The following is an 11,405-nucleotide window of genomic DNA, read 5'->3' on the forward strand; positions in this document are numbered from 1 at the left end:
GCTCAGCAACGTAGGACTTTCTCAAGCTCTTGAAAAACCTGCTAGTAAAAAAGGCAGAGCTTTCCAAATGTCCCCATTCATCCTCTGGCTCTGGGAATTTACAGCGTCCTGCGTCCAATCAGCTTCCAAATCCCCAGCATCAGCAAGTGGGAGGGGCTCAGATCGATCCTGGTCCTTCTGCTGCTCCGGCTTGGCCACGTCTGAAGGCCTGCAGGTCCTTGAAGGTACAGAAATCACCTGTTTATTCATTGGTTATAACTGAGCTTCTTACTCAAATTTATGCTTCACAAGACTCAATAATACATACTTTTAAGTCACGTCACTTATCCGTTTTTATAGTTTCTTCTTTTCTTCCATGGGTGTAAGCACTGCCTCCGAGCGTTGCGGACCTGCCGTTCCCTTCCCCGCGCACGCGCCGGGGGAAGAGCGGGCGGGCCTGTTCCCGGGGGGCGTGTGGGATTGGCGGCCGACCGCTGCCCCTGCCGCCGCCAACATGGAGAGTTTGTACCGAGTCCCGTTCTTAGTGCTCGAATGTCCCAACCTGAAGCTGAAGAAGCCGCCCTGGGTGCATATGCCGTCGGCCATGACGGTGTACGCTCTGGTGGTGGTGTCTTACTTCCTCATCACCGGAGGTAACGGCCTGCCTGGGGCCCGAGAGGCGCTGAGGCGCGGGGAGCCGGCCCGCCGCGGGGGCGCGTGTGTTCTGCTCTCAGCCCGGGAAAGCATCGCTCTCCTCTCGATCTTTTCCGAGGGTGGAGGGAAACTCTGGGGTCCCGAGTATTAACGGCCCAAAGGTTTATTTGCCCTCACGCCCGGTCCTGTATCTTGAGGGGACTCCTTTCTCGCTCCCATTGCCTTCCGTCTCCTGACCTCTTAGCCAGGCGGTCCGAGCCGAATAATATATTTTTCAAGCCCAGATTGTTGCTCTTTTTATTGCATGCCGTGAGTTATTTGACAAAGGCCCTGGGAAAATCTCTTTTGGCCCATTCTACTTCCACGGTTGGTCAGGAGGGTGTGGGACTTTTACCTTCTCTTTGTCTACGGTCCCTGGAACTTTGGAAGAGATTTGACAGCCTTTAGGTTTGTTAGCTCAAACCTAAGGGTTCGGTGTTGCTTTTGCCCCGATCAACAGTAAATATGAATGTAATCTTTCGAAACCACAGTTTTGATAAATATTTGAGATTGGAGATAGATTTGCAGAAGGTATCGCGTATTTGAGAGAGCGGAAGTTGAAAATTTAAAGAATAAGGAAAATAGCATTACCGTTGAACACTGCATTATCATTTTATCCTGTCCTTTGCAAAAGGGGCGTCGCTTGTATAGTGGTGAGTTGGCAATCCAGCTACAGTCTTTTCATAGCTACCACCCTTTCAAGCCGCAGTTCCATGATTTACTCAACACTGCTACTGCACTTTTAGATTTTGGGAAGTGGGGTACTTGATTTGGAAATGATAAAACTAAAGCTCCACAGATTAGGGACAGCAAGAGCAGCTGGTTCTATTTTGAAGGGAATAGTCAGACATCTTCATTTTCATAGATGTCTTGTGAGAATAGTTGGCGCTGAAGAGGGAAGTATCTGAAATTATGCAGGCTTAGTTCTAGGATGAACCTTTGGATTTACCCTCCTCCCAAATCTAGAATAGTGACAGTTAACTTATGTTCATTTAAATAAATTACGTTTAAAATATTTTTTATGTTGGTAAGATACTGTCCTAGCATTGCATTAGCATTCACATTTGCTCAGCACATTAATAGGTGCTGGATTGAATAAACAAAATTTAAAATGCATGTGGCATTTTTGTTTTTTTTTAGTAAGTCTTCATCTGCTAGAAATCTTTCCTGTAACCCTTACCTCCCTTGGAGCCAGGGCCTTTGCTGGGAGCCTCACAGTTTTCATTCTGGCCACTTTTTCCATCTATGTTTGTAATGGGGAGATTCTTTGCCCTGATTTCTGGGGGAAAGTGAAAGGACACCTTTTAGTGGCCAAGGCCATGAGCTGTCTCATACAAGGAATCGGTTTTGCCACTGGAAAGGAGTCTTCTAGAAACTGAGTGTACCTTTATAAATAAACAATATTTATTGCTGAGAAATATTCATCAAATAATGTATTGAGTTCCTGTTAAGTTCCAGGCATTAGGTACTGGAGGCAACAATGAATGAAACAGATAAGGGCCCTGCCCTCCTGAAGCTTATAATGTCATTGGTTGAGATACGTTAAATATCACATAAATCTTTCTCCATTACATTATTTTTTCCACTGCAAATTGCCATGAGTGCATTGAAGGAAAAGAACAAGAGATTATGCGAAAACAATTAGAGTTAGGAACATCATTTACATTAGAATGTGGTTTCTGAGGAAATGACATGTTAGCCAGAATTTGAAAGATTGATGGAAAGGGTATCTAGGCAGAGGGAAAAGTATGGACAAATGCGGGACTGAGAGACCAACTAGGTGGGTTTTGTAATTGACTTAGAGTAGACAAGGTTGGTGGCACTAGAGATGGAGGAATGTATAATGAAAGATATTTTGGAAGTAGATTCAGTGGATCTTGATGATGATTGATTGGATGTGGGGGGAGAATGACATGTGAAGGAATTTTCCTGGTGTCTAGTTTGAGCACCAAGTAGGTGGAAATGTTATTTTCTGAGACTAAAGAAATGAAGTTTTTTTGGTTGGGAATGGTGAACCCAGAGGTCACTTTGGGATATATAATAGTTGGACATAACCAAATATAATTAGTTGGATATGTCAAGTTTGCAGATAGGAGTCTAGAACTGAGAAAAGAGGTTTGTGTTGAAATTAGTCAATAACATATGTTTTCTGAACTCTTCCCATAAGCCAGATATTGAAGAACATAGAGCTTCTATTCTTAGGGAGCTTACATCTAATTTTAATAGTGCTAACGTGATCCGGTAGGTGTTGGCACATTGAGAATCATTAGCATAGTAAAGCCCTGGGAAGGGATAAGTTCAGTTGGAGAGAGAAGGTAGACAAAGAAGAGGATAGTGGATCCAGCCCTAAGGAACTCCGAACGTTTAGTGGTTTTATAGCAGAGGAGGCTCAGCTAGAGAGGTAGCAAGAAAACACGGACAAGAGTGTCACGGAAGCCATGAGAAGCCATCTTTTTACCCCAAGAAAATGGATTTAGTAAACTGGATCAAGCACTGCTAGACCTCCTAATATGAGAACTGAAAAGTGTCCTTTGAATTTGACAACATGGAGGCCATTAGCCATATGAGCAAGAGTAATATCAGTGGTGGCAGAAGCCAGATCGGAGTGAACTGAAAAATGAAGGATAAGTGAGGAAGTGGAGACAGAAAGTTAACCTTTTTTTTTTTTTTTTTCTCCAGAAGGAAGCCTGGCCCCCTTTCAAAAAGGAAGCATAGAAGTAGAATGTTAACTAGGAGGATCTGGTGTCAAGGAAAAGTTGATGTAGGGAGCAAGAGGTTGAAAATACAGGAAAGAGAAGAGGTAGCCCATGGAACAAAGTCTCTGAAATGGGGGACGGAGTCCTTATTATTGCAAAAGGGATCCCATGGTGATAGGAGGAGGGACTCTTCCTCTGTTGTAGCTGGAGGGAATTCCGGAGGTGAGGATGGATGCAGGTTCCAGTTTGTAGATTTGGTTTGGGGGGGCGGGGGTGAGTTAGGGAATTCCCAAGTGATCGTTTTGTTAGTCAAAGGTGAGGGAGACAGTCTTGCTGTGCTTAAGAAAAGCTGGAGGTGGGGATGATGGAAAACAGTGAAGATAAAGAGGAGACGTTGACGGTGGGAGATTTGAGAAACAGTGTTGATGGACATTAGCGTAAATGATCATGATGACATTATGACATAATGATGGATATTAACATTAATGATTGTGAATCTCTAGTACTGCCAGTCTGCCTAATCGTGTGATTTTAAAACGTCTCATTTTACTTTTAAGCAAGAAAGTTTCTCTAGCTACCTCTTAATTTAAAGAAACAAATCCAAGTATATTTGGAACATTTTCTTGAACTAAAAATAGGCTTTAATGTTAAACCTGCTTTATTGTGGAGTCATTCTTGAGTTTGAAACAATACTGAATGAATTTCTTTTATGTTTTGCAAGTCATTCTAAAATACTGAGTTGAATTTCTGAAGATAAATTCTGGTTTATCTGAAGTTTAGGAGGTAAGCTGGGCCTCATTTGATTATAATAATACATCAAAGCAGTCCTATTGAAATATAAATGAACCTTTAGAGACAGATAAAAACTCTAAATCTATTTTAAAATTAGGAATCTGATCTAATCTATGTTGTTGTCTTTCATTTAGGAATCATTTATGATGTTATTGTCGAACCTCCAAGTGTCGGCTCCATGACTGATGAACATGGGCATCAGAGACCAGTAGCTTTCTTGGCCTACAGGTAAAAGATATCATTTTGAATGATTTGGTGGTGGGAAGGAAGATTGCTGAGGCATGCCTGCTTATTTAAAAACACAGTGCAACCTATTGGGTGCATCTGTATTTAGACAATAGCTGTTTTAAAATGCTAAATTCAGAGATTGCAGGAAGTGGACAAGAACAAGAGTAGAAGTATATTATTTATGTATTCACTTATTAGGAAATAAAATATTTCACAATGATTGACATGATCACTTATTTAAAGGAGGGTATCAGTTTAAAATTCATTTATAGTCTGTTCTGGGGTCAGCAAACCACAGGTACCTGTTTATTTGTAAGCAAAGCTTTATTGGAATTAGGCACACCCATTTGTTTCTGTACTATGTATGGCTGCTTTCAAGCTACTGTGTTAAGTGTGATACAAGCCATATGGCCGGCAAGCCTAAGATATATACAATCTGGTCATTTAAGAAAAAATCTGTGGACCCCTGGATATACTATATTACATAGAAAAAATAATTTTTGAGACTTGGGAGTTCCATGTAGGCAATGAACACCAAAACAGCATGGTTTGTTTCACCTGAGCAGTGCTTGTTGTATTGCCTTATACAATGCACTTGGTAACTGTCTACCTAAACATAGCTATATGTTTGTATTTACACTTACGTTACTGGTATTCCATGCATAGAATATTCCTGGAAAGATTACTGTGATTCTCTGTGGAGAGGATCTGGATGACAGGAGATCTTGATGGCGGGGAGACGTTTCACTGTCTCGTCATTTGAGTTTGAAATTTGAAACTGCTGCATGTATTGTGTTTTCAATTAAAACAATTAGTTTAGCAAAAATATATATACCTTCTTTATATGTGCCTATGTATAAATCATATCTTTAACAGAGAAATTTGCCTTTTGGGGTCCATGAGCTCTCAGAATTTGAAAGGTCTTCATCCCTAGAAAAATCAGATACATGTATATACAGATATTTAAGGGTTTATAGATTGCTGGACATCTTTGTGGGGTTCATGAAGCCTTAGTTAAGAACTTGCTTGCTTTTAAAAAGTTCACTTTGAAACAAGAGATTTATTAATTACTAAAACTCAGGAAACATTAACCAATTCAAAATTAATTTGAAATTGATAGTAGAAATTTAAATAACATAAGTTTCAAAAACTAAAGTTCTGGGTAAAGGGTTCATGTACATATATTAGTTGGCTTTTTAAGATAATAATTAAAATATATGAGTATTGGAAATTCCCTGGTGGTCCATTTGTTAGGACTTTGTGCTCTCACTGCTGAGGGCCCAGGTTCAATCCCTGGTTGGGAATGAAAATCCCACAAGCTGTGCGGCGTGGCCAAAAAAAAAAAATATGTATATGTATGAGTATTGATTTTACATAGGCAGTTGTGTTAGTTGAAGTTTGAAAGGTTTTTTTGAGCATAAGCTCCATGAAGACAAAGATTTGTGTCTGTTTTGTTCATTGTTGTGTCCCCAGAACCTAAATAGTGCTTGATACATAATAGGCTCTCAATAAATATTTATTGAAATGAATAGCCAGAAATATGGTAAAATAGTTGTAAAGGTAATAATAAAAAATAAGCACAAAAATGTTTTAGCAGAAATAGGAATTTCAATCTAAGGAAAAAGTTTTTTATTTTTCCGGGAATTTTCATTTATTGTTTGCTCTGGTCTTTCTTTTTCAGAGTAAATGGACAATATATTATGGAAGGACTCGCATCCAGCTTCCTGTTTACAATGGGAGGTTTAGGTTTCATAATCCTGGACCGATCCAATGCACCAAACATTCCCAAGCTCAATAGATTTCTCCTTTTATTCATTGGATTCGTCTGTGTCCTATTGAGTTTTTTCATGGCTAGAGTATTCATGAGAATGAAACTGCCGTAAGTTATTAAGTACTTTGTGTAATCAGCAACTTAACTTGCAAACTGGTAAAATAATTACCCAGATCACATAAAATCATAGGAGATTTAATTTAACCCTCATTTAAACAGATGAAAATTTCGAGAACCAGAGAAATTTGTGACTTGCTCAAGGTTATAGCTATAGTTAGTAGCAAAATTGAGACGAATAGGTCTTCCTGACTGTTACCTTCATACATGTTCATGAGAAAATCCCGTTATTTTGCTGTAGCATCAGTGACCACTGACTGGAGACATTTCTCTAAAGGGCTTTTTGGTTAATCTGTAACATATGGAATTCCCATAGTAATAATAACAGTAAGGAATACTTTTGAGCCATTAATTGCTGTTGCTCTTTGAATATCGATATGAGGAAAACCCACTAAGCATTGGACAGGAAAGGAGAGTTACTGCCTCTCCAAAAAGATGGGGAAAGGATTTCATATATATATATTAGATTATTTTGATTCAGAAAACGAACACTATCTTTAGAACAAAAATAAGTTGGTTTTATGGCAACTTTTATAATTCTGTTTGAGATCTTTCATTTTAAATGTAGATGAGTCTGATCACATTTCCCTATATTCTGATTTCATCTATGGATACATCAGTAACTACAGGAACTTTGGGCAAACATATCATACCAAGATTAGCTCTTAGAAAATTCATTTTTTAGGGAATATGTTAAACATCAAGTGTCAGCTGTACTGATTTCTTAAAACTGATATTTTCTGATTTTATTATGAGACAGTAAAAGGGAAAATAGGAATGTGTTTGAATTACACAAGTTCACTTGTTCTGTGGCTTAACCTGTCCGTATCTATAACACATCTGGGGTAGAATGGACAGACTTTCTAGAAAGTCACAAATACTTCTCCTGCACTCATGTTCCCATCTTAACCCTGCAGTGTGGGACAAGAGAGCAGTGCTCTTTGTCAGCTGAATATCTGTGTGGCCATGTGGCTCCGTCAGACTGCCAATGGCTCTTATTTTTGTCCTGGGAAGAATTGGGGACATTTGTTAAATTGTACGAGGACAGGGACTCCAGCCTCCTCTTTTTGTTCCTCTTTGTTCTACCCTTGTTGCCAGAGGTATACCAATAGAAGAGTCTGAAGTTTTTCATAGCAAAACAGGAAAAGAGGAGGCTCCCAGAGAGGATAAAGAGGCTATTAAAAATTAATAATGAAAACAGAAAGAACCTTTGGAGGCATAGAGCAGAACAGAAGCAGTGAGCTGGTTTTGTCCATAGCACCAGATTTGTTCTCATTCTGCTTAAGCTTCCCATTCTTCCTTAAGGTTTTAGGTCTTCTCCTTAGGCTGTGTGTTTTTCTTTTAGCTTGAGCATTTGACTTTTAGGATAACAGAGCTATCTACTACTTACAAAAAGGTTTTGAAAAGTGTTTAATTCTCTGGATTGCTTCTGTCTTACTTTTGCAATTATTTATGTAAACATTTGTCTTTTCCACATTCTATAGGCCAGTTTCCAAGATTGTTGACTAAGATAACAATAGGAAATAAGAAGAGTATACTCTATGGGTTTTGGGTGTAAATTATATTTAGGTATAGTCAAAGCAGAACAATAGCCTAAATAGAAAATTGCTGCTTTCTGTAGCTTGCTGTGCAGCTAAATCTAAGATTTAAATTTTTAAGAGGAAGGACTTTATGATCCCCTCTTTGATATGATTTCTCATCTACAGCTCCTAATGCCTGGTACCTTGAGTGTGGAGTGGGGAGAAACAATGGACAGTTTGGGAAAATAAGGGAAGCAACAGTGTTGCATTTTCTGGAATATTCGCAGGCCCCAAAAGAGATGATGAGCCAGGTCTGTGAGCCTGCATATTGCACATGATAGGGGCGTGGTTAGTATCACCAGCAAGAAAGGGATGTGTCTTCTTGCGCATACATTCTCTTTGAGGACCCATCATATATAAGCAGTTTGATATATAATAAATGGGACAGCAGCAACAGCAAAAAGTAAAAAACATCAGTAACCATGAGTCTTTTCAGATCAAATAAGTTGCTAACATCTGAGATAAAGGTTGGCTATGCTATAAGATGCTTCATGATAACTTCCAGGGTTGCACGCTCACGAAGAATCTGATATCACCTTTAACAAGAGGTACCTTTAAAAAGGAGAAAACAATAACAGTGAAATGGTATTACTAGCTTTATATTTTCTGATTTATGCTTTTTAAAAGACCTGATGTATTCTCTACTGATATAATTTTGCATATTAAAACATGGCTTTATTTGATGCATAAACATAGGTCATATACTAATTACAAGGAAGCACAACGTATAACTGTATCAAGAGATATGTGTCCAAAAGTGCATGTTCACCTATCAGTATACGCAGATGACAGGCAGCTGTCTCTAAAGAGTCCTCAGTACTTTTGTTTCATGGTGTGAGCCAGCTGTTGAGTAATTTCCACTGGTGCAAATACTAGTGGACACTTTCTTAAAATCTTGAACTTTTTTTTCTTGTGAAGCTTAGGTCTTTTTTTGTTCTTGCTGTTATAATTATCTGACAAAGATTTTATTTTTTTGTAGGTTTAATCTTTTTAAAAACATTTTTATTCTGTATTGGAATATAGTTGATTTATAATGTTGTATTAGTTTCAGGTGTACAGGTGTAAAGTGATTCAGTTATATATATATACATATGTCTATTCTTTTTCAGATTCTTTGCTTGTGAAGCTTAGGTCTTAAAGTATGCCTTTTGTGAAGTGTCAGGCATTACAGTAGCAAATTTATGAGGCAGTCTTCAAAGTCGATATATACACTAAGAGGCTTTTAATTTTTTATTCACTTTTGGGGGGGAAGTGGAGGGGAGAAGTATTGGTTGTCTCAGAGTTGTGACAGTGGTTGTGTGAGGTGAAAGTCCTCTCTGTACCCAGAGTGTGGATTGGGCAGGCTGATAGAGCAGAAGGAAAGGGGTAGATGAGTTCTAAGGAGATCACATTGGCTACATGTAGACCCAAGACCCAAGGGAGTCAGGTGAGTCCAGGAGCTGGAAGGGAGGAAATTCTTGAGTGTCTGCTCTGTGTCAGGCAACCCTATGAATTAGTTTTTTGTCCCCACCTTAAAGATGAAGAAATCTGAGACACTGAACTAATAATAGCTAATGTTTATCAAGTGCTTATTACCATGAATAGCAGTTACTGTATTAGTAGATTCTCTTATATAATCCTTAAAATCCTTTGACATAACTCCATTTTATAGATGAGGAAACTGAGTGACGTTTGCCCATTCGTGTTAGGCTTACCCACTCGTGTTAGAGGCAGGATCAAAAGGAGAGAAGTTCTAAAGGCATCAGCGGGGACAGGGTGTATTCAACCCTTTCTTAATGTGGATAGTTTTACACAGTCTTTCTATTTTTTTCCTTGATCCTGCAGCTCCTAAATAAGAGGTTGCAAGGATTTATTGCAAAAGAAAAAGTTTGGAACTTTATAAAGCAGACTTTTAATACTTTAATTTAAAGGGGATTTCAGGGCCCAACTTGTACATTTAGTAAAAGGATTTCCTATTTGAACAGTGTGAAGTTTGACTTGCTCAGCAGCTATAGCTAATGCCCCCTGCCTGCCATCAAGTCATTTCCTAAAGAAACAGGTGCAGGGCAGACGCTTCTGCACACTGCTTCCAGGGGGTACGAGGGCTCGCCTCCCAGGCGTGAACAGCTCCTGGTCCTCCTACTTTCTCCTTTGGTAATACTAGGGTTTGCAGGAAATCTAAACCAGCTTCTTTCCATAAAAAGGTTTGTGATGTTTGTTGCAATTGTGAGAGTCCAAAGGAAATTTATTCTGGCTCTTTCTTTAACTTTTACATAACATTTTTTTCTCTTTACTTTTTTTTTTCTCATCCTCTGTTGTTTAGCATATTGGTTTGTAACTTTGTCCTTTGAGGGAGAAGGATAATGGAACCCAGACCCAGTATTGTATTTATTGGGGGGCAAGATTTGAAATAAGAACCATAATGAGGAATCACACAATTATATTTTCACATTGTCATTTGATTCATCATAAAATTTGTTTGGAACACTTTGAAATGTTGCTTCCTTTTCACTTTTTGTGTTTATAAATTTTATTTTTACAGGGGCTATCTGATGGGTTAGAGTGCCTTCTGAGAAGAAATCGGTGGATACTGAATTTGCTCCTGTTAATGAAGTTTTAAAGGCTGTACCAGTCCTCTAATATGAAATATGGAAAAGGATGAAAAGCAGCAGAAAAGAAACATCTAGTGAAAACATAGGAAATGTATTATAGCTTGGACTAGAATGTCTTCTTGGTATCAGAGACAAGCTTATCAGTATTTTTTCCTGCTGGCCTATACTGACATACCAACGATGTTAAGTGGCATTTTCTTCTTTTTTTTATTTCTTAAAGAAAATATACTTCATTTCTACAACTATAATATGGAATAAAGTGATTATTTTTTACAAACCCCTTAACATTTTTTGGAGATGACACTTCTGACCTTCAGAAATTAATGTGAAATCAGGAAGTGAGATCCCATAAGCTGAGAACTCTGGACAGCTGATCAGCTTTAGCTGTGGTGCTTTGCCTTTAAACAGAGTGTGTGACAGTGCATCATTTCAGATATGTATGTAAGACTGTTTCCTGAACAATAAGATGTATGAAAGGAGCAGAAATAAATAATTTTTCTAATTAACACCTTTTTAATTTGTTTTTTGATTAACTGGTTGTATTAATCTTTGGTCTATAATTATCCAGTCCCATCTTGTGACTGTCTTAAGCTACTGTTGGTAGCCTGAAGTCTCCAAGTGTAGTTGGCAGGATGCCTTGTGAGGTAGCAACTCCGTATCCCTATAAATATTCAAGCACAGGCTGTACATTTATGTCAGTGTTGTTTTAAATGTGATTGTGTTAGATGACAGTTCCCTTCAGGCATTCATTTGCAGTAATTAACACAGGTTTGAGCACATAAAAACATCTGTAGACCAGTCTGGTCTTCCTCTAATTTCTTCTAGCCAGGTCTTTTGGTTCTCCCTTAACTGGCCATGGACTTCACTTCTCTAGGGCCTCTTTAATTCTTACCCCATGATCTCTAAGTTTACAGTAAAATTTTCTCTCAGGTGGGGTTTTTTCGTAATTCCAAGGCTG

General features: G+C 38.6%; 1 protein-coding gene across 1 annotated transcript; it reads left to right on the forward strand.

Moving 5' to 3' along the window:
• Positions 1-413: 413 nt before the first annotated feature.
• OSTC (oligosaccharyltransferase complex non-catalytic subunit) lies at positions 414-10,953 on the forward strand. Its single transcript, XM_082463050.1, has 4 exons — positions 414-632; positions 4,295-4,388; positions 6,070-6,267; positions 10,378-10,953. Exons 1-4 carry the CDS (start codon positions 494-496, stop codon positions 10,394-10,396), a joined length of 450 nt encoding a protein of 149 aa, XP_082319176.1. The 5' UTR covers positions 414-493; the 3' UTR covers positions 10,397-10,953.
• The last annotated feature ends 452 nt before the right edge of the window (positions 10,954-11,405 follow it).

This window comes from Balaenoptera physalus (assembly GCF_965194825.1).
Source record: "Balaenoptera physalus genome assembly, chromosome: 5".
Classification (NCBI taxonomy): domain Eukaryota; kingdom Metazoa; phylum Chordata; class Mammalia; order Artiodactyla; family Balaenopteridae; genus Balaenoptera; species Balaenoptera physalus.